The 26,483-nt window shown below is 42.2% G+C and overlaps 2 protein-coding genes across 2 annotated transcripts in view; one reads left to right on the top strand and one right to left on the bottom strand.

Moving 5' to 3' along the window:
• dip2ba (DIP2 acetate--CoA ligase B (putative)a) overlaps positions 1–19,887 on the top strand; it is a 48,007-nt gene extending 28,120 nt beyond the window's left edge. Inside the window, exons 3-38 of the mRNA XM_085261255.1 lie at positions 266–421; positions 946–1,071; positions 1,199–1,435; positions 1,532–1,660; positions 2,454–2,573; positions 2,764–2,961; positions 3,290–3,381; positions 3,461–3,571; positions 3,780–3,903; positions 4,069–4,178; positions 4,362–4,464; positions 4,550–4,614; positions 4,720–4,813; positions 5,009–5,128; positions 5,246–5,360; positions 5,626–5,765; positions 5,919–6,055; positions 6,571–6,651; positions 6,736–6,863; positions 7,115–7,229; positions 7,315–7,516; positions 7,670–7,782; positions 9,739–9,819; positions 9,975–10,098; positions 10,233–10,354; positions 11,016–11,127; positions 11,509–11,618; positions 13,214–13,344; positions 13,433–13,601; positions 14,052–14,222; positions 14,431–14,492; positions 14,606–14,663; positions 14,792–14,866; positions 15,036–15,210; positions 15,448–15,571; positions 15,667–19,887. Of these exons, the coding sequence (XP_085117381.1) occupies positions 266–421; positions 946–1,071; positions 1,199–1,435; positions 1,532–1,660; positions 2,454–2,573; positions 2,764–2,961; positions 3,290–3,381; positions 3,461–3,571; positions 3,780–3,903; positions 4,069–4,178; positions 4,362–4,464; positions 4,550–4,614; positions 4,720–4,813; positions 5,009–5,128; positions 5,246–5,360; positions 5,626–5,765; positions 5,919–6,055; positions 6,571–6,651; positions 6,736–6,863; positions 7,115–7,229; positions 7,315–7,516; positions 7,670–7,782; positions 9,739–9,819; positions 9,975–10,098; positions 10,233–10,354; positions 11,016–11,127; positions 11,509–11,618; positions 13,214–13,344; positions 13,433–13,601; positions 14,052–14,222; positions 14,431–14,492; positions 14,606–14,663; positions 14,792–14,866; positions 15,036–15,210; positions 15,448–15,571; positions 15,667–15,919 (4,583 nt within the window). The 3' untranslated portion in view covers positions 15,920–19,887. The remainder of the gene's footprint in view (positions 1–265; positions 422–945; positions 1,072–1,198; positions 1,436–1,531; positions 1,661–2,453; positions 2,574–2,763; positions 2,962–3,289; positions 3,382–3,460; positions 3,572–3,779; positions 3,904–4,068; positions 4,179–4,361; positions 4,465–4,549; positions 4,615–4,719; positions 4,814–5,008; positions 5,129–5,245; positions 5,361–5,625; positions 5,766–5,918; positions 6,056–6,570; positions 6,652–6,735; positions 6,864–7,114; positions 7,230–7,314; positions 7,517–7,669; positions 7,783–9,738; positions 9,820–9,974; positions 10,099–10,232; positions 10,355–11,015; positions 11,128–11,508; positions 11,619–13,213; positions 13,345–13,432; positions 13,602–14,051; positions 14,223–14,430; positions 14,493–14,605; positions 14,664–14,791; positions 14,867–15,035; positions 15,211–15,447; positions 15,572–15,666) is intronic.
• Positions 19,888–21,431: 1,544 nt separating this feature from the next.
• Positions 21,432–26,128, bottom strand: LOC146550097 (transmembrane protease serine 12). The gene is made up of 5 exons (XM_085259674.1): positions 25,943–26,128; positions 24,712–24,895; positions 24,296–24,573; positions 21,800–21,942; positions 21,432–21,710 (listed from the first exon to the last, which is right to left on the bottom strand). The coding sequence occupies exons 1-5, from the start codon at positions 26,013–26,015 to the stop codon at positions 21,474–21,476; spliced, it is 915 nt and encodes a 304-aa protein (XP_085115800.1). The 5' UTR covers positions 26,016–26,128; the 3' UTR covers positions 21,432–21,473.
• Positions 26,129–26,483: the final 355 nt, after the last annotated feature.

Below are 26,483 nucleotides of genomic sequence, written 5' to 3'. Positions count from 1 at the left end.
TTAGCAGTATAACTTGCATCAGTCAAGTACATGTCCTTATTTCACTGTTCACAGGCTCTGTATGAGGCTAAATTTGGAGAGCTTCAGAGAAGGTCATATAATATTTATGCCTACACGTTGCTGTAATAGCATTATGTAAAGCAACGTGTGCTCTGTTTGTCTGAATTTCCTGGATCTCATGTTAGATTGTTTGTTTTGCTTTTATTAATGGTCCCCTAAATATAGACTTTTATTGACTTTTCACATGCTGCGCTCTGTTCTGTAGATGTGGATCTGCCTCTACCAGATGTGCAGCTTTCCCCGAGCCGCAGTGCCGACCCTAGCCCCAGTCCTGAGGCCCCGGGCCCCTCCACCTCTTCAGCCTCCAGACACCATCGTTCACACCGCAGCGGAGGCGCCAGGGACGAGCGCTACAGATCAGGTATGCAGCACAAAATTCACTACAAAAGCACACAGGTACAGTTGGGGTCAAAAGTTTGCATCACGGAGTTTACCTTTAAATAGTTTCTTTGATTTGGAATGAAGGTACAACAAGAGTGGAATGAATGCAAACAATTCAAGTCATTGTTTTAACTTTAATTGTTAAAACAATTATAGAATTTCATTTATTTGGGAGCTATATCCTCACAAACTTTCAACGGGGTTTAACGTTGGCGCGCTAATGGCATAACCTGGTGCTCCAGCAATTTCCACTTCATGGCAGGCGCGAGCCTCGGTGGTTCCTGGGTTGTTCCTAAACATCCTTATCATCTGAGGGTGACAGAAATTTCTCCAAGAGACCTTATCAACCTCTGTAAATCTATAATTCTCCTTGGATATAATCACTGAGTTAGTTGGATTTTTCCATTGTCCAGAGAATTGATCATGATCACTAACCTGAAGTTCACAGGTTTTGTCCTTGTTGTTTTTCTCACTCGGGTTATTCTCTATTCTATATTTATGTAGACATCCATACAGAAGCTGTCCAGGCAGCACTGGCCAAACATAAAGAGGAGAAAATGGCTCTTCCCATGCCAACCAAGAGGCGCTCAGCCTTTGTCCAGTCTCCCATAGATACCTGCACACCTCCAGGTAAGCTTGGTTCCACCCACTCTGAGATCAGATGGTTGCTGGTGATTGTAGCTCCTAAAAAATACCCTCACCAAAACATTAAAAGTTATTGAATTATAATTTCTTTCACGTTTTCTCTTACTCTTAGACACATCTTCTGCATCAGAGGATGAAGGCTCACTGCGCAGAAAGGCAGCACTCAGTGCAGCACTAGCTCAGACCCTGCAGAGCCCCGACTACTGGATCAACCGCTCCGTCCAAAGCTCTTCCACATCCTCATCTGCTTCCTCCACCCTCTCCCATGGAGAGCCCAAGAGTCAGCCCCAGCCCCAGCCTCAGCCTGCTGCTTCCTTGTTAGCTGACGTGCTAGCCCACACACGCATTGGTAAACTGTCCTGGTGGAGAACTCCCAGCGTTGATCCATAAATCTCAGTGATGGTGTCACTGCCATTGATGATGCTATTTTTCTCCGCCCTAACAGAAAACAGTGTCCCCCCAGATGTGACGTCCTCTGCTTCTCAAGACAGAGGGTCCAGGGTGGATCTTCCCCCAGCAGTCAGGGGCATGAGCCGTGGACAGAGCCGCTCCAGCATGCTGGATACTGCTGACGGTACACTCACTTAAGCCAGAATGTCTGTTAACGTCTGGCTGTGGTACAAATATGTATAAAGTTTTATGTGGGGAGAAAAACCTCTAAAGTATTCTTCATTTTCTGAAATATTTGGACTGTCTTTTGGTTCTTTCCTCATTTCAAGCAGTTCAGTCATTTTGGTATTCTAATCATGACATCGGACGATGTTTTACTGTTTTGCATTGACTGTGTGGTTCAAAGCATTGCAGTGAGAAAAGTGATTGAATGTGTTCCAATCAACATACAATCTACCCATGTTCATCCTCGATCACCTTCAACATCATCCTCATGTCACTGTGTGGTGAATGCTGCTAACGACCGATATTTTGTGTTCTTTCTTTTGGGTCCATTAATCCTGTCCCTGTCTTGACTTTGATTTAAAAAAGGAAAAAGAAAAGGTAATATACATCGAACCTGGGGAAGGGGAGGGATGCCGAAGAGGCCCCAAGTAGCTTGCTTTCCATCCTGATATCTACCTCTCTTTACGTTTGTCTCATGCTGTAGGTGTAGAAGTAGAAATCTTCCTTTATAGTATTTTCCTGAAAGAATTGTCCACTCTGTGTCTCCTTGTGTGCAAATTTCCCTTTCAAATTTTTCCTGCTGCTGATTCTGTTCCTGACTGTGCTAGTGCGTAGGTTACTGCCTGTGTGAGCGAGAGAGCGTGTGTTAAAGTAGAGATTCATGTTTGAATAAACTTGCATGTGTGGGTGTCTGCGTGTCATTGTTTGTTTGCATATGTTGGTGACGGCGGCTGCTCTCGGTGTTTGTCCAGGCGTGCCTGTCAGCAGCAGGGTGTCCACTAAGATCCAGCAGCTGTTGAACACACTCAAACGACCCAAAAGACCGCCGCTCAGCGAATTCTTCCTCGATGACTCTGAGGAAATCGTAGAAGGTGTGGCACATAACACAATATGTCATGCTTGATTTTCACCGTTGTGTGTACTGCAGCACAGAAATCCTCTTGGTTGTTTTGAAAAGGGTTTTCACTTCTTTAGGAAGTCACCCAGAGTGTTGTGACACCACAGTGTTACAGCGTTACACCCAGTACTCACAGTTTCTTGCTTGCCGATTCTCATGCCTAGTTCCCCAACCGGACCCCAACACCCCGAAGCCTGAGGGACGTCAAATCATCCCAGTGAAGGGGGAGCCCCTTGGGGTGGTCAGTAACTGGCCTCCTGCCCTGCAGGCTGCCCTTGCCCGCTGGGGGGCCACTCAGGCCAAGAGCCCTGCCCTCACTGCCCTGGACATCACTGGCAAACCACTCTACACACTCACATATGGTGAGCGACACGTTGCCTCGTAGGAATATTAAAGTCGATTTTGAGCACAAATATGGGTGTCTGTATTGTTGTGTCCACTCTATAAATGTCAGGTATATTTTTTGCATATGAGCTGGATCAAAGGAAGAAATATTTGTTGGCCCGAGTAGAACAACTCCCACATTACATTGCCTCCAGTGTGGACCCATAGTGGGTTGGGAAGTTAAGCGATCATGGAACAGTTATGCAACAATAATACACAGCAATTTAACAGCAAGAAATCTGGCCTGTGGAAAACAAGATGACATTTTTCTTTTCTTTTTTTTCTTTTCTTTTTTAACCTGTATAGGTAAACTGTGGAGTCGCAGTCTGAAACTGGCCTATACCCTTCTGAATAAACTGGGCACAAAGACTGAGCCTGTCCTTCAACCTGGAGATCGAGTAAGAGTTTGTCAGTCATTTCTTCCTAAGTAAATTGTAAAGTAGCACGACGAGGAAAATCATTTCCTCTGCTTCTTAGGTGGCGTTGGTGTATCCAAACAGTGATCCTGGCATGTTCTGGGTGGCCTTTTATGGCTGTCTGTTAGCTGAAGTCATCCCTGTGCCTATTGAGGTGCCGCTGTCCCGACAGGTAAATATACCTGTTTTCATAGCAGTTCTTCTGTGGGATTTCTGAAAAATGCTCCACATGTTTAGGACCAAATGCATGGTTTATGATAATGAGAGCCTCACCAGTATAATATTATTATTATTATTATTATTTCTTTTAGTTGTCACAGTTTTGTCTGCTTGCCTGTCCTTGTGAGTTGAAGTTTCCTGACCTAAGCCTCTTTTCATAGGATGCAGGGAGCCAGCAGATTGGCTTCCTGTTGGGCAGCTGTGGTGTGAGTTTGGCGTTGACCAGTGAGGTGTGTCTCAAAGGGCTGCCCAAGACACAAAATGGAGAGATCATCCAGTTCAAAGGTCAGCAAGACTAAACTGCCTCTGCTAATGCTGCTGGCTCATCAGGAATCATCTCTGGATGCTTTCATTTTATTGCAAAATTAGTGTAATTAGTGCAGCTTTTTTCCTAATGACAGCTGTAATAGTTTTTGTGTGCTCCATGCTCTTTGTGTCTGCGTGTTGCAGGTTGGCCAAGGATGAAATGGGTAGTGACCGACACTAAGTACCTGACCAAACCATCCAAAGACTGGCAGCCTCACATTCCCACTGCCAACACAGACACTGCCTACATAGAGGTAGGCAGTTCAATGCATTTCTAATTTCTGCATTCTAATTTAGATTCAGTTTATCTTTAGTAAACTGTTATATATTCAATTATGTATCTTCTGTAACTCGCACACTATTATTTGACTCTGATATTAATTTTGACACGTTGTTGACATCTGTGTGTTTGTCTGTGTGTTTGTTTCTCGCTGAAGTACAAAGCGAGTAAGGAGGGAACAGTGATGGGAGTCGCTGTGTCCAAGATCGCCATGCTGACTCACTGTCAAGCTTTGACACAAGCCTGTAACTACTGTGAAGGTCAGAGACTATAAAACACTGCATGTAACTTTGTGGACTTGAAGCTGGTGAACGCACTCATTTGCTCATGTGTTTTCTATCTTAGGGGAGACACTGGTCAATGTGTTGGACTGTAAGAAAGATATGGGCTTGTGGCATGGCGTCTTAACGGTGAGACTGGATGTTTCTGCTGCTGACTAGATGCCCTTTATTTGGTGTGTGGTACAGTATGTTATTGACACTGTTGGTTTTTATATATTTTTTCCTTCCCTGCAGAGTGTCATGAACAGAATTCACACCATTACTGTGCCATATGCTGTCATGAAGGCCTGTCCCATGTCCTGGGTGCAAAGGGTTCACATTCACAAAGGTTGAGCCAAATGTTCTTTCTTTTATACTCCATATTCTTATAATTTTACTATGTTTGCTTAGTTAATAAGCAAACAATATTAATAAGACAGAGTATTTTACAGACTGCTAGGATAATAATAATGTTAGAAAAAAAGTTTTAATAAGAAAACAGTAGAGAAATGATGCTTAAGGGCTTTTTCTTACCCTCTCATAGCACGTGTGGCCTTGGTGAAGTGCCGTGACCTCCATTGGGCCATGATGGCCCATAAAGAACAGAAAGACATCAACTTGTCTTCAATACGCATGCTTATAGTAGCTGATGGAGCCAACCCATGTGAGTAACTAATGTAATAAACAGTCACTATACATGGCCATTTTAAAATGTTGTGCTGTGGGTTTAAGCTGCTTTTACCTACTTTTGTTAATGTTTTCACCCTTTGTTTACCTTCAGGGTCTGTGTCCTCGTGTGATGCTTTCCTGAATGTGTTCCAGTCTCATGGTCTGAAGCCTGAGGTCATCTGTCCGTGTGCCACCTCTCCCGAGGCCCTGACTGTGGCCATCCGCAGGTACAACGTGAACCACACGAGCAAAGAGATAAACAGAGAGACATGTGCTTTTCACACATACAGGGATAAATTTGTTCATCTCTGTGAGAACAAAATTTATACAGTTAAATTTAACCGAGACGTCCTTTATTGAAAATGCATGAAATCTGTAAATATTCATAGGGATGCAGCAATTACTCGCAAATAGTATGGGTCATGAAAATGGAAAAATACACTTTTCAGAATAAAAAGTTAAAAGCATGTACATTTTTTTTACCTTGTACAGGCCAGGTGCGCGAGGTGCTCCGCTGCCAGCCAGGGCCATCCTGTCCATGGGCGGGCTGAGCCACGGAGTGATCCGGGTGAACACAGAAGACAAGAACTCTGCTCTGACTGTACAGGATGTGGGTCACATTATGCCTGGAGGTTAGCCACAACTGTTAGGTGTAATTGGCAGTGCAGAAGTGCAGCAGCTGTCACATCTTTACTGTACATTCTGACTGTATGGCCTTTTTTTTAGAATACAGAAGCTCAAGTCTACATAATTCTAATGTTTTGACCTGTTTTTGTTTGTTTCAGCTCTGATGTGCATTGTGAAGCCAGAGGGATCTCCTCAGCTGTGCAAGACGGACGAGATAGGAGAGATCGTGATCAACTCACGTGCTGGAGGCACCATGTACTACGGCCTACCGGGTGTCACCAAAAACACATTTGAGGTCTGTCACAGGTTTAATGTTGTCACACAAATTACAGCTTTGTACCAACATTTACTTTTAAAATGGTAAATGTCGATGGCTTAAAAAGGTACAACATGCTGTGGCTTTTGAATTAGTGGAATGAGACATGATATGAAGTTTACATCAGTCTCCGTACGTCCCCTCTCTGCTATAATGAGCTCCGTCCCTTCTTGTTTGACCTTGTGTATTTAAAATATGGACTCATGGAAAAGGAGTACTAGTTTTAAATTACCCACTAGATGGAGCCACAGACGTCACTGAATAATTGCTTTATTTCTATTTCCTTATTTACTAATAAAATGCTTTATAGACTTCATGGTTTAAATATTGTCCCATTATTTTTATTAATAGAACCCACTAAGTGTTTCTTTTGGCTTATACTATGTTGTACTACTACAACTGCAGTATTTTGGGGTATGCAGTATATTTACCCTTGAAATGCAATCTGTGCTGTGTTTATGACACTTGTCTCTCTCATCTGTGCTAATTTCTAGGTGATTCCAGTAAATCAAGCCGGAGCGCCCGTTGGAGAAATTCCCTTCACTCGAACTGGCCTGCTTGGATTCGTGGGACCGGTAGGTCGCTCATGCACAATTACAGTAGTTCCAGTACTCTGCAATTGGGATGTCTGTGCTGAGTTAAATATGTCTGCTCCACAGGGGAGTCTGGTATTTGTTGTGGGAAAGATTGAGGGGCTCCTGATGGTGAGCGGGCGACGGCACAATGCAGACGACCTGGTGGCCACGGCGCTAGCAGTGGAGCCGGTCAAAACAGTTTACAGGGGGAGGTGAGACACTGACAGGCCGCTGTGAACCACAGTGAGGTTTCACTGTGCTCCCAGCGTGTGTGTTCATGCATTACATTACTTCATAATGCACACTGAGTAAGAATGTTCTAGCGACGCACACATGTGAGCAGGGATAATTTAGTGATATTTAATTGGTAATTAGTAAAAATCCCTTCAGCATCCTGCAGCTTCTGCTGGTTTCTTTGTCTAGCTGTGTGTTTGCACTCACTTCTCTGTTGGCATCTGTGCAGGATCGCAGTGTTTTCTGTGACAGTGTTTTATGATGAGAGGATAGTGATTGTGGCAGAGCAGAGACCCGATGCCAGTGAAGAAGACAGCTTCCAGTGGATGAGTCGAGTGCTGCAGGTGAATCACACATCTGCTCATATCATCTTGATTAATATTATGTTATTCTGTATTAACGTGTACTTGATGCATGTTCCATCTTTAGGCCATTGACAGTATCCACCAGGTTGGCCTGTACTGTCTCGCGCTCGTCCAAGCCAACACCCTCCCAAAGACGCCTCTGGGAGGCATCCACATCTGTGAAACCAAGCAGAACTTTTTGGAGGGAAACCTTCACCCCTGTAATATCCTCATGTGCCCACACACCTGTGTTACAAACCTGCCCAAGCCCCGGCAGAAACAGCCAGGTGGGTTGTCTTAGACATTATGGAATCATGCTTGTATACAATATAAAGCTGTAGCATGAAGAGGGAGCTAGAAATAATGAGGATGTGCCATCAGCTGGCAGTTGAAAGTTTGTCGTTGTGTAACCGACTCTTGATTGTTTCTGATTTCCTCAGTGGACGTTGGTCCAGCTTCTATGCTGGTTGGCAACTTGGTGGCAGGGAAACGGATCGCCCAGGCTATAGGGAGAGAGCTGGGCGTGGTGGAGGACCAGGATCTCATTCGAAAGGTACTGCCACACAGACCAAACTCCACTGATTTCATATATATGAGGTCTAGTAGTGGATTTAGCAGAGTGCAGCACAGTTTTTCACCAGTTTAGTTTGTAGGAATTTGAATTGCCTTAATATCTAAAGGAGTCAGTGTCTATGATGTGTACAACACCTGCACAGTGAGACCATTAATAAAAGATTTGCACGCTATAGCAAAACTGCAATGGTTGCTTTATAGATGGCAGAAGATTAATGAGCAAGTGTTTTGTTCAGATTGCTGTATTGACATTATTATAAGCTTGAACTTGTTTGGATTTTGGATTAAAAAAAATGCTTATTTAATGTAGTAACTGGAAAATTATCAAATTCTTTAATCATTTTAATGTCATACAAACCTGTTCAAATTAAGCTGGTAAGGTAAACTGATGTGTAAACATGCCATGAATGCAGGTTTAATGAGATGAGCCTGCGTCTGTCAGGCAGTATGACTGCTGATGCCTTATCCTAAATCTCTGTTGTTGTTCTGCCTTTACTTTGCTTGGGTTGGGCTTTAGCTCTGTATGTGGCCCACCATGATGGTAAGGCTCTAGTCTGGCCTCCCCTCCCCCCTGCATCCCTCCCACCCGCCTCTTTGCTCATGCTGCTTCTGTCAGTCAGCTGTGATAACCTGACGGCCACCAGGTACAGCTTAGCCCGGCGAGATGACCGTGCAGGCTAGCTTCCTTGTCCAGCAGAGGTCCACACATTAAAACTAATATACAGCAGCACATTACAAATGAGGTCACATCCTACATTCATCCGGGCCTTATTTAATAGTCCCACGTCGCCATCTTATTTTAAGCCTGGAGTTGGCCAGCAGCCTGCTGCAGCTTTGCCAGACCAAAAAGTCAGCAATGAATTAAAAGACATTGATCTCCTCTGAGTGAGAAGAAGTTTCTTATCTTTTACAAAATGTGCAAGTGCAAGGCTTAAGCAATTATAATCTGTCACTTAGCATATATAACTGCAGAAGATGTTCTAATAATATACTGTGATGCACTATACGTATATCCTGCGCATTAGTACGAATTAGAATATTAGAAGTATTTTGACGTGCACCTCTGCTTCCTGTGTTCACTGTGACGCTCCCACGTGCAGCATGGCTTTATGAGTTGCCAGGGCAGCTGGTCTGCATGATGTGACTCCTCACTCATTGTTGACCAGAGCACGACGCACAAACGATTACTTTTCCAGTGTCTGACGGTGCGATACTGCTGAATATCCCTGTACGTCTAGCTGGTGTTATCTTTACTTGTTTTTTTTAATGTTTGTTTTTTACGTGCTTCCTAGTGGTCACCTGGCTTCTGTCTTGTAAAGGGATTCTTTACTTTCAGGTCCTGTCCTTGTGTGTCTGGTGCACTGCTTCCTCGGCTTTTTGACACCACAGATTGAGATGCTAATGACATTAATATATTAATAGTTCTATTAATACTCATTTATGTAACTGCGTAAATCTTGTGAAGTGCCTTTATTTAAGAAACAGCATTCTGAGGGACTAGCAGAAACTTTTTGTTTTTAATCAAAGTTGTCATGACCCCTTTGTTTTAAAGGCCCACAGATTGTGAGCTTGTGGCTCCAGTTTGCCTCCTTCCTGGTGCAGATGGTCCCAGCATGACCTTTCACAACTTAAAAAACCCAAATACTCTGGACACCTCTGTGCTCCTGTTGCGTCACACTGTGTCCTTGACGTACTTTAAAGTGTTTTCTGTTTAAAATGAACAAATCTGTCACAGAGAGGACTGATTATATATTTATTTGTTATTTTGAAGACAGGCTTTAAAATATTTTTCTCTTTAATCACTTTCAAATAAGTTATTATTTGCCAACAGTGCCGCTTTGTGTAATTATATCTGTGCATTAAAACATTGTTTGTGTGTTTAATCATCCATCTGTGATGCGTATGTAATGAGCGATTCCTTTCTTTGCCTTTTCAGCACCAGTTCTTGTCTGAAGCTCTGCAGTGGAGAGCCCAAATGGACCCTGACCATGTTTTATACGTGCTGCTCAATGCTAAGGTAGGCTAAACATGAGCATACAGTAAACATAAGAAACGTGCGCATACGTGGCGTGCACCATTACCTTTCTTTTACCTCGGAAATGGTGCCACTCTGTAAATGGTGATCCATTTTGTTGTATGAGATCATCTGTACCAGCACTGTTTTTGCTCTAGGGGGTAGCAGTGTGCACAGCAACTTGTGCTCAGCTACACAAGAGAGCAGAGAAAATCACAGCTACCCTGATGGAGAGAGGAGGTCTCAACACAGGAGACAACGTGGTGCTGCTTTATCCCCCGGGTATGCACGCCGTTATTATACGTTTCAACTCTTCCTAGTTTTTCATATCAAATAATATGTAAAAGTGCTGTTGTTTAATGTAGTATTTTAACGGCGTCGTAGTTCAACCAGGTTCCCGTCTCCTCCTCCTGCAGGTATCGACCTGATAGCCGCCTTCTATGGCTGTCTCTACGCGGGGGTCATCCCTGTGACTGTGAGGCCGCCCCACCCACAGAATCTGGCTGCTACTCTCCCCACTGTCCGCATGATCATTGACGTGAGTGCACTTCACCACAGCTTTTTTTTTTTTTACTCGAGTATTTCCACAGTATAATGGAGTAATGTATGTGGAATTATTTGAGTACATTGAGTAGTATTTAAACTGTTTTTGTACTTATTCTACGCTCATTTTTCATTTTCAGTTTAATTTTTTTTCACTTAATTTTGTAATGATTTATCCAAAACTAGTAGTTCACAATGAGAACACAGTTCTGTGAGTCTTCTCTAATGCAAATACATCATTTTTCTTTGTTTTTGTTTTTAAGTGATCCACAATCACAGCTAGGGTTCCTTATTCCCAATTTCCCTGAAAATCGAGCTGTTTGAATAGACAGACAAACAGCAACGGAGACAAAAGCACAGTTATGACATTGCACTGTCCATACTGGATCACTTTCATGTACTGAAATATGCATCGCTGACCTTAAAACAAATATGAAGCTTTTTTAGCCGCCACTTTAATAAACTATCACATCAACGGAAGTGCCCTTCACTAATGAAATGAATACTTCTGTTGGCCACTATAACTGATTTCCCTGAGGCAAAGCAAATGAAATTGGGCTTTACTTTGGAGATCAATGAAATATCAATAACTGAATGCTTCACATTAATCTGTGGCTCTAAACGACCGCGTCTGTGCTCTGTGTTGTGTGCCACAGGTGAGCAAAGCAGCCTGCATCCTCACCACACAGCCTCTCATGAGGATCCTCAGGTCCAGGGAGGCGGCTGCCAGCGTCAATGTCAAAACGTGGCCCACGATCATTGATACAGGTGACTGAATTAGGAAAGCCTTTAGAGTAACGTGCAGCAGCTGGGTGTCGCTGCGTTTGTGCACGTATTTAGATGCTAGCAGGTTTGGCTTGAAATAGACACTGTTTGTGCTTTGACTAACTTCAGACATGTACAGTACGTTTCAGTTATTTTAAGCTCTCATTTCTGAAGATAAGAGTGTTGCAGTGAGTTAAAAGTAAAAGTATGGATTTTTAATATGTGCATTGAAAGGATAAAATTACACGTGAAATGATATCACCTTCCCTTTCAACCAGACTATTATCAGACTGTAGCATTAAGAGCAAGATGTATTAGCAAGAAGTATTTGATTTATTTTGTCCAATAAAGACATAACATAAATTCACTTCGCTCGCATTACAGATGATCTTCCAAGAAAGCGGCCTCCACACATCTACAAACCTCCTACAGCTGAGATGCTAGCCTATCTGGACTTCAGTGTGTCCACCACAGGCATGCTGACTGGAGTCAAGGTAGATTACTCCCACAAATCCTGTACATACTCCAAAAATAATAATAACAAACAAACAGAAATGACTGTGATTTCATTTTTTTTTTTTTTTATATGAATTTCTCTAGCCAGAAAATGTTTAATTTTCTGCTTCTGTGTCTTCTCTTGGATGTTTGACCTTCACCCAGCTGGTCTAGTTCAGTGTATTGACAACAGAATTATGACACAGAGATTAAATATTTTCATATTTACACAGACATGGCCAAAAATATTTGGTAGTTGCACAAATTGTCTATTTAACATACTTTGTTTGTTTTTATGATATAGTGAAGGACATTTGTGCAGTTAAAATGACATTCAAATTTTTTTATTGGTTAATAAATCAAATTTATGCCTACAGTCAGTATTTACAGTGTGCTGACATTTTGGGATGCTGACTGTCCGTCTCCTAAGCTGATTCACTCCTGCCTCATTGGTATTGAGGTTGTTTGTGGGCTTCTGCTTATTCACGCACTTTTTTAGGGCTGACCATAGATTCTTGATCGCATGAACATCTGGGGAATTTCCTGGCTGTGGCTCTGAAATGTTAATTTGATGATCTCAGAGCCACTAAGTTATCACTTTTGCCTTGAGACGTGGTGCTGGAGACATCCATCATGCTGGAAAATGCACAAAGCATTAAAGTGCTCCTTTGGTGGAGGAAGAAGTTATTCTTTGAGGAAGCTTTTAGTGTGGTCAGGCAGAAGCCCACAAAACTGCAGTCAGCTTTGAGCATTGCTAAAGCGGGAATTGGCCCAGAAGCTGATGTCCAACTTGCCACAGAGAACAGCAGAACTTATTAGAAGAAGGACCTCTAAACACTGTTTGCATAAATCTGATTTATTTGCCAATAAAAGTTGTTGAAATTTCTTATGATTGTTTTTCACTGTATCGTAGAAATGAAAAGAAAAACTTGTGCGATTTGCCAAATCTTTAGTACGAGCCTGTTGATTTTATGAGGTTAAAAGACATGTAAGAAATGGTTAATTTAGATCAGATTTTATATACAACAGAGGAGTGGAGATATTGAAGGTATATGAGTTTAAATACCTGAGGGTAAACCATGCAAAGCAAGAAAGAGCGGTGAAGATGAGAGTGCAGGCAGGGTAGAGTGGGTGGAGATGACACTGAATAATTACGCACACCCCACTTTGCAGCTATTTATTTGTAAAAACTGTTTGGAATCATTTATGATTTTCGTTCCACTTCTCAGGTGTGCACCACTTTGTGTTGGTCTTTCACCTGGAATTCCAATAAAATTGATTCATGTTTGTGGCTGTAATGTGACAAAATGTGGAAAAGTTCAAGGGGGACGAATACTTTTGCAAGCCCCTGCATATGAGAGGGGAGGATGCTAGAGAATAGGGTGAGATGGAGAAAGATGTTCTGCTGTGGTGACCCCTAGAACGAGCAGCTGAAAGAAGAATACACATTTTTAACTCTAACATGCTACCTGTTCTAATGGTCATCAAACTACGTCTTTATTGATACATATTGAGGTATTAAAATCATACTAATGAGGTGAAGTTTAATGGAGTGAGTCTGGTGGATTTCTTAAAAGTTTCTCTGCTTCTTCAGATGTCTCACGCTGCGGTCAGCACTCTGTGCCGCTCCATTAAACTGCAGTGTGAGCTCTACTCCTCACGCCAAGTAGCCATCTGCCTGGACCCATACTGTGGCCTGGGCTTCGTCCTGTGGTGCCTCTCCAGGTAATTCCAACACAAACATAAAGACAGAATGCCATTATTCTTGTAACACACAGCTTTGCTGTTGCTGACAGTTTTCTCTCGTTTCCAGTGTTTACTCAGGTCACCAGTCCATCCTTATCCCTCCCCTGGAGCTGGAGAGCTCGCTGCCTGTGTGGCTGAGCACGCTCAGTCAGTACAAGATCAGAGACACCTTTTGCTCGTATTCTGTCATGGAGCTCTGCACCAAAGGCCTGGGCACCCAGACGGAGATGCTGAAGGTCACAAACACACTCACATAATCTCCCAGATGTGGTTCCTCCTCTCAGATTACCGTGCTGTCATTTCTGTTGTTACTCTGACAAACAACACAGTGATAAATTACTTTATGACAGAAAATATTACTGCTGTGAAGCAGAGTAATAAACACCTGTCTCAGGCTTAAAAAATGATTCACCTATTCATTCAGACAGATCACCTGCCAGCGAGCTAGCATGCTAATTAAGTAGATTGTATGTTTACAGCGTTATGGGCCTTACATGTATCATATCTGTTTTAAAATCACTATCTGTCTCTGTCTGTGCTCATCTTCATTTTATCCTTTATCTGTCCTCATTCGGTTTTCCTTCTGCTTTGGATGAAAATGTTCAGTAATGCAGAGTCCATGTTTGCGTCAAGCTACCGTCTACACCTGTTAAAAGTGAGTGACCTTTAGCCGCTCGTGTCTGCAGGCGCGCGGTCTGAACCTGTCGTGCGTGCGGAGCTGTGTGGTGATAGCAGAGGAGCGTCCTCGCCTCGCTCTCACGCAGTCCTTCTCCAAGCTCTTCAAAGACCTCGGCCTTTCACCTCGCGCCGTCAGCACCGCCTTTGGCTCGAGGGTCAACCTAGCCATCTGCCTTCAGGTTGGTTTCGCAAATATGCAGTCTTATGAGGACATTTTGACCCAAATCAGGCTTTTTTTTTTGGTTCTGCTCAACAAAAATAAAAAACCATGTCATCTGAGCTGCACAAGGAGATGTACTGAATGTTAATAACTTATGATAATAACTTATTCATGTTCTGTAAGCTAAAAAACTTTATTTTTAATGTATTACCCCCCCGTGTCACTAGGGCACTGCTGGACCAGACCCCTCCACTGTCTATGTTGACATGAAGTCCCTGCGTCACGACAGGTAAGGCTGAAGACTCTCATAAAGCAGCACAAAGGCAACCACATTAGTCACGTGGTGCAGCTGGTGGACAACAACAGAAAGACTGACAGGCTTGTCTTTTCTGTGTCCCTCAGGGTGAGGCTAGTGGAAAGAGGAGCGCCACAGAGTCTTCCACTCATGGAGTCGGGCACTGTAAGTATTGATCACTGACTGGTAAAACTCACTTATGTGATGCTCACTGTGGCCACAGAACCAGAGCACTAAAAGAGTTGGTTAAAGGAGTCTTAAAGTGAAATTCTCCTCTCATTTCCTTCTCGAAGATCCTACCAGGAGTGAGAGTCATCATAGTCAACCCAGAGACCAGAGGCCCACTGGGGGACTCGCATCTTGGTGAGGTGAGTGCGCAAACATGTGCCACAAACCGTCCGATTTCACTGGCACGGAGTAAAAGAGGGCGACAGTGAAAAGATTTATTTTATGTTGATTTTTAGTCAAATTTCTCTCTTCTTGTCAAAATTTAGCAGCCAAAGTAATTCAGAAAGTCTTTTTTTTTTTTTTGTGCAGATTTGGGTGAACAGCCCACACAATGCCAGTGGCTACTACACCATTTATGGGGAGGAGAGCCTGCAGGCAGACCACTTCAACACCAGGCTCAGCTTTGGGGAGCCCCAAACTCTGTGGGCCAGGACCAGTTACTTGGGTTTCATCAAGAGAACAGAGCTGCTGGATGCAAGTGGAGGTGAGAGGACATTTGATATTTGGTGACATTGTAATAATGTAATAATGACTTGGAGAAGCAATTGGTGTTGAACCCTTTAAAATGTAAATGCTTGGTTGTACTGAAAGTTCTCATCACAAATGCATCACAACATTGGACCCTAATCTACAGGTTGCACAGTTGTAGCCAGATCTTTAAAACAAGACCCTTTATATTGTTGGAACTGTAAATAATCAAATAGTTTTGTCCCCGCCACAGATCGCCATGATGCCTTGTTTGTGGTGGGATCCCTGGATGAAACGCTGGAGTTGAGGGGGCTGCGTTATCACCCCATCGACATCGAGACGTCCGTGTCCCGCGCCCACCGCAGCATCGCAGAGAGGTAAGGAGCAGCAGATGTGCACTTAACGTGGCGTTGTTGATCCTCGTAGCGAACAGTAGCAGAAACCTGAACTTTTCCCACTTCTCGCTTCGCAGTGCCGTGTTTACATGGACCAACCTGCTGGTGGTGGTGGCGGAGCTTAGCGGCTCGGAGCAGGAGGCCTTGGACCTGGTGCCACTCGTCACCAACGTGGTCCTGGAGGAGCACCACCTCATCGTCGGAGTGGTGGTCATCGTGGACCCGGGGGTGATCCCCATCAACTCCCGGGGAGAGAAGCAGAGGATGCATCTACGAGACTCCTTCCTGGCTGACCAACTGGACCCCATCTACGTGGCCTACAACATGTGAACACCCTTCACCAACTGATGCAGAAACCTGAGCCAGGCTCCGAGAACAGACAACGAGGGAGAAGGACTTTGGGGACGTGTACAGTAGCAGCCCCGAAGTTAAAACCTCAGACACACTCATTGGAAATGCCAAACGGCGTGGGAACGCGAGAAACGACTCAAGTACTGTAACGACAACATGCTTCCCTCTCAGAAACTGTTCTGTCTTTACTTCCACCTGCTCGATTGCTGCAGTCCAGGTTCACTGAGATTTCTACTGTGGGGCCTGACACTTTCTCTGCTCCTGAAAGGTAGATGCACGTGTCGACTGGGAGAAATCCCATCATCCTTTTTTTTTCTGCACCCACCTCTCCCTCGTCAATCAAACTCATGTTTTTAGGATATTTTAATTACTCCCAGAAAGAGAAGAATGGAATTCTCCCCTCATTTTTCTATCCTTTTGCTTTCCTCCTGAACCATGCATGCTCATGTGTCAGATTTTTCAGTTTTTTTTTAAACCCGTCTAATCTTGAAGGTGCACTGGAACTTCTCCCCTTGCACTTTACGTCCTCGCACCTCGATTTCCTGTCTCCTGCCTCCCCCACCCCTCATGCCTGCTGCTGTCAAAAAGAGCAAATCCACATCAGTATTAAAAGCGCCACAAGCAAGCACAGCCCACAGCGGGCAGTCCTGACACAATTGCCCACCAGGTGCACAGTGGCGTCCACTTTCCATCACACGCGATGTTTGCTGGCAGACTTAGTGTCGACAATGACGAAACAAAAAAATATCTTAAAAAAATGCTTGAATTACTTGTTGGTGTGGGAAAAGAAAGACTTCATGAACCCGAGCAGTAAAGATGAAACAGATTCTTCATCTTCGGTGTGAGTAGGAGTCGGTGGGGTAGATAGCTCGTATGATTGTGATAGTACTAATCTATTTTTAAAAAGCGCCAATTTCCAGAACAACTTTCGAAACTATAGTCTGTGTTTAGGTGTGCATGCCAGCTGGGAGTGCAGGTGACGTCTACATGCGGGCTCGAAACAAAACGAAAACAAGCTTCGCGAGCCAAGGATTCTCACAGCAGTTATTTCGCTGCCTATGCTGAATGTTCAGGCTTTGTCACAGTTTTTGTGCCTCTCATGTAAAAGCATTCACAGCCTCCCGGCGCTCAACAAGAGCTGCTCTTAAAGAGGAAATAAGTACCCGGTGTTAATGAGGGAGACCAAGAATGTTCTGAAGTTATTCCCAGACAACCTTCTGTTTCTCTTCTCCTTTTAACCCATGTTTGCAGTTAACTCTCTTTACTCTTTATCTGTCAGCTAAAATGTTGTAAAGAAATAAATACGTGTGACTATAAATGACAGCACTGTTTGTGTTGTACAAATGTAGCTATAGCCAGTATAGATGAGCGTTTGGTTCATCTAAAGGTTTTGTTTTTTAAGGAAATATCTTGAGAACGTTGGTGTCTCTGTGTGAATGTGTAGTTTTTCTCACCGGGTATTTATTTTCTTTACAAAAATCTCACAAAGTAACATCAACAAACTTTTGTGACTTCACCCATGAGAAGAACTAACCGGAAGTGATTTGAAATTTGTCCGATCACACCTTCAATGTGGTCTCCTTGTGCACCCCAGAACAGCTAATGCACCTCTCACTGGTGCGTTAGACTGAACACATTTCAGACTGAAGAGGAAAACACCTCAGGGATACAAATCTGGCACAGCAAGTGCAACAGGGAGGCTTTACAGTAGAATTTGGCCTGGATCCTGTGGACTCATGAGCTGAAAACTATTGTTTGTTCTTTGGGTTGTACATGACAACCAGCTTGCTCAGTCTGACAGTTTTGCAGGGACATTTTTGTAACCTTAGGAAAGTAGGAGAGATAGCAAAGGCCAATTTAATCCAGGCTCTTGCAGCTGAGCTCCAGCATCACCCGACATGCATGGGGAACTTCCAGGGAGAGATTCAAATTAGAAAGTTGAGGGAAGTTTTTAAGGTTTTCTTTTCGTGGGTGAAGTCGCCAAATTTCTTTATAAAGTCAAATGTTTAGCTCTAATGTGGCTTTAATGTGATGTTAATACATCGGAGGCTTAATCTGGAGTTTGGCACTCTAGGCTCTGAAAACCATAGCAGACCAAAAAACCGCTAAACAAAATTTAAGGTCCAACTTCTCTGTGTTCAAGGGCCGTTTTGTTCAGCTTCGCCTGGCTTGGTCTGAGGTTCTGAAGTGAGCTGCTAGCTTTCAGTCTGTGTGTAGTTTTCCACCTTATATCAAAGAACGTGTTTCATTTAGTGTCACAGCTGATTAGATAAATGTAGAAAATCTGAAGGCAAGTCGGTGCCTTTTACCATGGTGACATTTATGATAATGGACCATTGAATTTAAAAAAAAAAAAAAAAAAAAAGCAAAACAAAGAAATCAAGAATGAGGAGCTTTGCCTTATTAAACCTGTGGAACTTCTGTACTTTTATTGCTTATTTAAAGAACTGTTTCACCGAATCTAAGCGAGAAATCGGAAACCAGTTTGTAGCTCAAAACTCACACATACATTTTTAAAAAAAAGGTTTTTTTAAGAGGAAGGCTGGTGTTTTATGTTCGTGCTCATACCTTTCTGATTTTAACATAACCGTCATCACTCAGACCCATTAATTCTGAATGTGGGCAACACTTAAAAAAAAAAAAGAAAATGAACTGGGAACAATCCGCAACAAACCTGTGATTCAAAAGATTTTTTAAAAATTGCAGAACCCTCCTTTAAAAAGTGAAGTAATAAAGATGTCTGTATACTGTATTTTAGAGGTCAAATACTGTATTACTGGTGTTAATGTGTACATGAAAATGAATCTGTAGATAAAAAAAACCAAAACAAAAAAACTTGACTTGATCTTTCATACTTGACAGCATTTTCTGCATTGTTATTATTTTAAGGTTACCACATCGCAAGCAACAAAAAAGGTTTCAGTGGGCAGGAACAAACGTGCACTTTCCCAATATCATTTTATGTGTGTGTGTGAGTGTGTGTGCGCGCGTGTGTGTTCAGCAGTGATATTTGGCTTCTATGGTGCAACAAGTTTTGTCTTTTGTAAGAATTTTCCCAAAATGGTAAACCTGTTATTTTGTTTTTTTTAATTTCTTCTGGTTTTTTTAATGTCGCCTCCACTGTATTTTTACTCTTTCCATCCAAAATTGGAATTTTAATATATTTTCTAGGGATTTCATCAATATTTTCCTGATGCAATCTTTATCTGCAAGCAGCTGGTTTGATGTAGGAGCGGCTTTGTCGCGCGTCGATTAAACCACTTTTCAATCGGTGACCGACACCGACGGCGTGTGTGCGTGCCAGTGAAATTGGAGTCACGCGTCTTCTGAGGTTTCTGAGGCTGCTGTGTGATTATTGCTTTGTCGCTACTGTTTCACTCTGACAAGTTTTAATAAAGTTTTATAATTTCATGTTGGCCTTCAAGCCTTTTCAATAGACATTGGTGCTATTCAATAAGGGAAAGTTGACAGTTTTGTTCTCCAGTGTCATTACAAGAAGATGCCCTTTTGTGTGAAACCAAGTCATTCTTTTTCCATGCCAACATGTCTTCAGTCACTCCATACTTGCATCATCATCGGTTCGGGATCTGATGGACAATGCGCTCTGAATATATAGAGTTTTCATATTGTGTTGTGACGAATGGCGAACATTTCAAACCTCCAAAGTTATCCTAAGCACAAAATGTAAATGTACCTGCGAGGTAATGAAATTAGGATCTTTTACTCGTACACGCAAACGCAAAACCCCACAAACTCAAGGGCCCACAATGTATACCTCAGCAACTGTCTGTTCACTATGCATCGTCGAGCTGCAGCAAAGACATTCTCAACTGGTTAATGGTGCGATAACTTCTAACAACAACAACAACATGTCTTACTTGACAAAAACACTGTCACTCTGTCATTGGATGTGTTTCATGTCAAATAATAAAAAAATTGCTTTGTCAGACTTGTCTTGTACTACTTCTTTTCTCATCTATCTGCAACCAGCTGCTGTTACAAGAAAGAAAATGGCATCTTCCCTCCAGCAGGTGTCAGTGTTTCTGCTCTGTGTGTTTGTGTTGGGGGTGTTAAGATGCCACACTTCAGTTTTGCTTAGCGTTTCTTACAAATATTCACATCTAATAAAATAAGATATTTCTTTACTTGAACCAACAGATAGTTAATAGTTGATTGATGATCAACTAATTGCAACAAAGGTCCCGTCAAACCACTTTATATTCTACGGTAAAGTCCCGACAATATATAAGGGAAATTCCAATAATCGCACGACTTCCTACTGGCAAACATTTGGCGACAGTGGGAAGGAAAAACTCCCTTTTAACAGGAAGAAACCTCTGGTTGGCTCAGGGAAGGGCAGATTTCTGCTACGCCCGTTTGGGAGTGAGGGGCAGGGGGAGTGATAAAACCACACTGTGGAAGAGAGCCAGAGATTGATAATAAGTCATGATTAAATGCAGAGTGGAGAACACAAAGAAAGTGAAAAAGAAACAATGCATCATGGGAAGACCCCAGCAGTCTAGGCCTGTTGCAGTGTAACAAAGTAGTATCAGAAAGGAAGAAGCTGTGTATTTAGTTACTTTTTTTTTTTATTCATTTATTTTTTTATATATATTAATGCAAGAATAATTCGATTTCTGAAACAGACTAATTTAGTTTTATTTGACACTGGAAATGTGTTTCTTAAAAGAAAAGCTTTCTTAAAAACACCATCTAGAAACTCTAGATCAGGCTAATCAGTTAAAATCAGGCTGTTAATACATTTATATAATCACCTACAGACATGCCATTAATCCAGGAATTAAACTTAAGCCTTTTAACATCTTAATACAATCTGTTGCTCTTAATAAAGTTTTTTTTCTGGATGTTTTAAAGCTTTTATTAGGAAAAAAAGGGAAACTTCTGGTCTTCCTAATAAATAAAAGCTCTGACATCTTTTTTGTACCCACTCAGGAGTTTAAAAGCTCTTCTCTCTTCTGCTGAGTGCCTTAAAAACTCTATGAGATAATCTAAGCAAGCTAAGTTGTTGTGGAAATGTCGCCAATAAAGTGAATTCCAAGGAAGCAGCTGCCTTTCAGTCATATTACAGCTTTCGTATTTCTAATGGACTCGTCTCTCCAAAGGAAACAACTCCTTGCAGCAGAGAAATAAAAACCATCCATTATTAGCACGTCTTAACCCTCCTTCTATTACTGATAACAAAAGCAACGTGTTAGAAAATGTGAGCTCATTTTAAGACGAAGCATATGTCATCACATACATGTGTCTCTGTCTGTATTTACATGCTGTACAAAGAAAATTAATAAACACAGATATCATGTGAAACAATCAGAGCGTTTCTGGCTTGACAACAAGTTACACCATCACTCCAAAGTAAGCTGCTGAATAAGAAATGTGGCTCTCCTGTGCCTTTAAAAAAGCTCTGACAGCTCTAACAGGGTTGTTGTTATGAACTGTATATGAAAAAATAAGCGTGTGGCGTTCAGAGCTGTTTGCTTTAGTTTGGATGTTTATTGCTGCCAGTCTGGATGTTTCAGAGCAGCGTCAAAGCAGCAGCGAGCAGAGCTGCGATGACTCCCGTGCTCGCTCTGTGGACAGATGCTGCTACCGCTGTCTGACTCGCAGTCAGCCACTTTGAAAAAATGCTGACTCGTGCGTACACCCCAGGCTTGAGAGGAAGTCCACACTCGTCTCCGAAGCTCGTCACGCCAACCTGATAAAACCTATCCTGATTCTCGCTGTAGCACTGCAGCGGGCCCCCGCTGTCACCCTGAAGCAGACACAAACAGCGTGAAGTTTTCTTTCAACCAGCCCGTAGTGACTTAATAAAAAACAAAAACAAAACCCAAGGATCAGCACCTGACAGGAATCGGCTGCTCCGCTCTCCAGTCCTGCGCAGATCATCTTCTCAGTGATGATGCCGTTATACCAGGTGACCCGGTTACATGTTTGTCTGTCGATGAGCTCCACCTCAGCTTCCTGCAGTTTGTTCGTCAGCGGGCCTGCAGTTCACACACCAAAGATGCTTTGAAAAAACTTTATTAATATATGTGACGTAATGTGAGAGTGACATTTAAAAACAGAGGAAAATAATCATGCTTTCAGTATCTACATGATATAATATATTCAAAAACAGGTCACTAGCAGCCCATTGTGACTCAGTTGTAGATTAGACTGTGATAGCCACACTTGTGCGACCTGCCCTAGAAATGACAGTTTTCCACATCTGTTGCGCTGAGTGACCGCCCAACTCGAAGCTGATGTGCCACCTTATTTGCGAGGCCCTGTAATCTGGTCAACAAATGCCTTGCGCAGCATGAACACCTGATTTGACAACTCTGCACTTCTCAGGTTTCAGAGTGCATCCCAGTGATCTCCATATGGCGTTTCACTGATTCTTTCTTTCTATTCAGTGTGATCTTTTCTGTTTCCAGGAGTTGTTGTAGAGATATAAGAGCCTGACCTGATACCCGACTTTTCCTAGTTTTCTTGAGTGCTTTCTATGGCTCATCCATTGAAATGGATATACACAGCCGAGCTCTAACTGGGACTTGAAGTTGTGTTAAAGAGGTTCTAAAACTGTTCCTTTCATCACTCAGTGGTGTCCTTCATATCTCCTGTCAGATGTCACATCATGTGGATACCACAGTTTGCCTTCAGTGCAGCAAACAAGCCTTGGGAGTCGTTCTTATCTGACAGAATCTGCAATTCTTCTCCTTCTTTTTGTAGCATCAGGAACTCCAAGTGTTTCTTTCTTCTTTCTTTCTGCGTTTTGGTCTTTACTGTGAGGAAGGCTGGTTCTGACTTTCTAGAAGTTTCTGGATTTCTACACAATCCTCTGAAAACCAGCCGGCTGTATTTTGAGTAGCAGCCTTCAAGATCTCAAGATGTTCTTGAGAATCTTCAAGAGCCAGTTCAACTGCCCTGGCAAATCTTTTTGGTAATCAGCACATGCCAGCTTCACAACATCAAGTTTTCTAGTTTTCATCTTATGAGGTAGGCTTCAAGGCTAAGACAAGCTCAGCAACGTGCATTATCTCTGTTGATAAGAACTTATGTAAGGCAGCATTGCAAGCCACATAATAGTCAAGTAGATGTTGAGTTCACTTGCCAGTGGAGTTCATTTCACCTTTACTAAAATTTCTCATCGTTCTCTTTGTAAACTTTTCCTGCTCTCACATTAAACTTCCAGAGGATGAGAAGTTTGTCTGATGCACTGATGACTTCTAAAACCGGACATACAGATAATACAGCTGCAGCTGCAGACAGGAAAGTACTGCAGAGGGTCATCAACACAGCCCAGAAGATCACTGGCTGCTCTCTGCCCAGCCTGGAGGTCACTGCAAACTCTCGGTACCTCAGCAGAGCTGGCAATATCATCAAGGACCACTCTCACCCCAGCAACCAACTGTTTGAACTATTACCGTCAGGCCGACGGTACAGGTCACATAAAACCAGGACAAACAGATTCAGGGATAGCTTCTTTCCCAGAGCTATCACCGTAGTAAATAAGCACAAAAACAATTGAACCTATTCCATACCGTCACTGTCATTATATTATGCTGCTATTCATACTGTCATCATATTAATGCTGCTATCCTGTATATATTGTACATACTATTGTTTGAGTACTTACGATTGGTTTTTTTTTGTACTTTTTATATTTTACATTTATATTTATTATTGAAACTTGCACCAAGGGAGTGGCACTCCAATTTCGTTGTACTCTGTACAATGACAATAAAGGCTATTCTATTCTACAGCTGCAAATACTTCAGAACCCCTTCACTTTTTGCATGCTTTGGTTGACATCAATAAACTCAGCTATTTCAATCATTTTCTTAACCTTTCATCTGACTTGTGTTGCCAGGAGCTGCCAGAGCCCACATTCAGATGTGTTAATAAAAGATAAAAAGATCAGTAGTAAATCTGTTTCTCTACCTGATAAATGTGTAAAATTGAAGAAAACGTTCTGCTATCTCACTCTCCTATTTCCTATTTACAAAAACAACAAACAGGTTTTATTAATTTTCCAAAATGTTCTTTTGTTGAACTAAAATTTCTATGGTAGAAAATGGAAAACAAACTTTTTTGTCATTTACTTGTTTATCTATTACTTAGCTCCTTTGATATAGTATAAATGGGTGTGGCTGTTGGTCTTTGTCAGCATGTAAAGTTGTAAAACTTATAAAAATAAGTTTAAAAGTCCAAAATTTTTAAATTCACTTTTTCCAAAAATGTAAAATGGGCCATATTGGCTCCAATTTTGCCCCCCAGACCTTATGTTTGACATCCCTGCCCTAAACTAAATACTAATTTTTCTTATTTTAAAATAGTAACTCTGGCCTTTCCCACCTTTGTAATAGGTGCTTCCCCATCCACTGACGAAGCAGTGGCTGAGGTTGAGCATGGCCTCGTGGATCACATCACCAGGAAGGCAAATAGGCTGGATGTAGTTGGTGAACTTAAAGGGCGAGCTGAGCAGCAACAGCGTCACATCGTTATCGGATGTGAAAATGTTGTAACCATCGTGCATTTTCACTCCCCTGATGGAGCGGACCTGGGCGTAATTTCCTGGAGAAGATAGCGTATTTAGTCCTGCCACCACACGAAAATAGCTCAGGCCGATCCGTCTGGACACAAAAGAAAAGAGTGTAAAAAAAACCAAACATATACATATACGTCAGCGTTTACCTTCACGCCAATAACGTTGCGGTAAAGACCCCCCCCCCTGTGCAAAGTGCCCTAACTGTTACTTTTAAGGGACTCACAGGTGGTGGTAGAAGCAGTGTGTGGCAGTGAGCACCCAGACGCTGCTGAGGAGAGTGCCACCACAGTGGTGTCTGTATTGGATCTGGATGCTGACCTGCCATGGCCACGCCCCCTCGGGAGCCTCCCGGCCACCCACGATCCGAGAAGCACCTGGAGGACCAAAAAGAGGCCGTTCCCCACAACCTAATAAAGATTAAAAAAAAAGGTTTTAAGTTGACTTGTACGTAAACTTTAAATGTGTTTCTCATTTTAATGTAAAAAACACATTAAAGCTCCTTTCTAGTGTTACTCACCACTCAAACATACAGGTCATATTGGTCGTAGTCTCACAATAATATTGTAGTTTGTAGGTAGACGCTTTAACATATTAGGATACTATTACCATATAATGATAATAGCATTAACCTTAATTACTTGGACATTACTTGGATACTAGTAATATCGCCTTAACTGGATTATTGAGAGGGATCCAACATTAACTTTCTGGGGTAATAACCTGCTATTTTTATACTGTTACCTGCTTGTTTCTTCCTGTTCACCCCCCTATTACCACATTCTTGCCGAGCTGTACTAAAAAGTGCTACCGAATATTTTTCAAATCGCAACAGACATCCAAAATAGCCAATGATTATATAGGTTTTGGTGACAGCAGTGGTGATAGAAACCAAACGAATATATATAAAATATAAAAATTTGAATAAAGTAGTATTAGTTGTTTTTGTCTGCTTTTGTGATAACACATAATAGTGGGTGAATGGTTTAATTTTTCTTAAAGTGCAAAACTGCGGGTGATGTGCTAATTAATCTTTCTGTTAGTAAAGAAACAAAGAAAGTACATTTTCAGCGAGGAAGTGAACTGAGTGTATCACTGAGACTTCATCATATCATAACACAAATAAAATGTTTATCAGGTAAAGTGCTGAGTCACAGTCAGCACATGGACCCAGTAAAGTTAGCTGCTCAATATTAGCCAAAAAGCTGAACTGAGACACCTGTTTAAAACAAAACAAAACAAAACTTATATTAGTTCATTAGAAAATTAGAAAAATTCACCTAAATAACACTCGGGTCCAAGAAAGAGGGGCTTTGCTAAAAAACAACAACAAAAAAACGCCAAAACCCCCCCGCAAAACAGGATCTGAAGTTACTGATAATCAAAAACTGGCTGAATACTTTACTAAAAAGTGGAGGAAAAGAAGAAATAACACTAAAACTTCTGCAGGTACTCACTCTTCTGTGGCGAAGTGGATAATGCGGTCAAATAGCAGACGTTCAGACACAGGAGAAAACCTTTTAACTCCATTTAGTTTCAACTCTTTTCCTTCATAAATGTAAATATAAATATATATGTGTGTATTTTTGATCGCAAACAGAAACTGTTCCGACCACCGATGACGTCAGGTGCAAGTTCAGCTCTTTTGATCTGCGTAAAAAAAGTTTTAACGGAAAAGCAGCTACTCTACAGAAACGTGAAAGCTCTTGATATATTTTGAGGCTCCGTTTGCATTGATTCACACGCGAGCTCGCGCATTACGTAACAGCAAAAAGACAGAGGGCAGGTTACCGGATTAAGAGCTGCCTATTTGCATTTAAATTTGTGCTATTAAAGGGCGAAGTGCTGGAGGAGGCCTGTAAGTGAAAACAGTCATTTGGAGATGAGGTGCTCGGCTTAAATAATATATTTGCAAGTATGTGACGATAAGTGAACAAATGTTTATAACACTGAACATGTGAGAAAGAGAAACAATTAAGGCGTTAGTTGTGTGTTCGC

The sequence above is a fragment of the Mchenga conophoros genome, linkage group LG20 (assembly GCF_057382185.1).
Source record: "Mchenga conophoros isolate Kocher_MC1m ecotype Shallow Benthic linkage group LG20, M_conophoros_male_GT1.1, whole genome shotgun sequence".
Lineage (NCBI taxonomy): Eukaryota > Metazoa > Chordata > Actinopteri > Cichliformes > Cichlidae > Mchenga > Mchenga conophoros.
The sequence above is the reverse complement of the archived record's forward strand: the minus strand, read 5'-3'. Positions and strand labels throughout refer to the sequence as shown.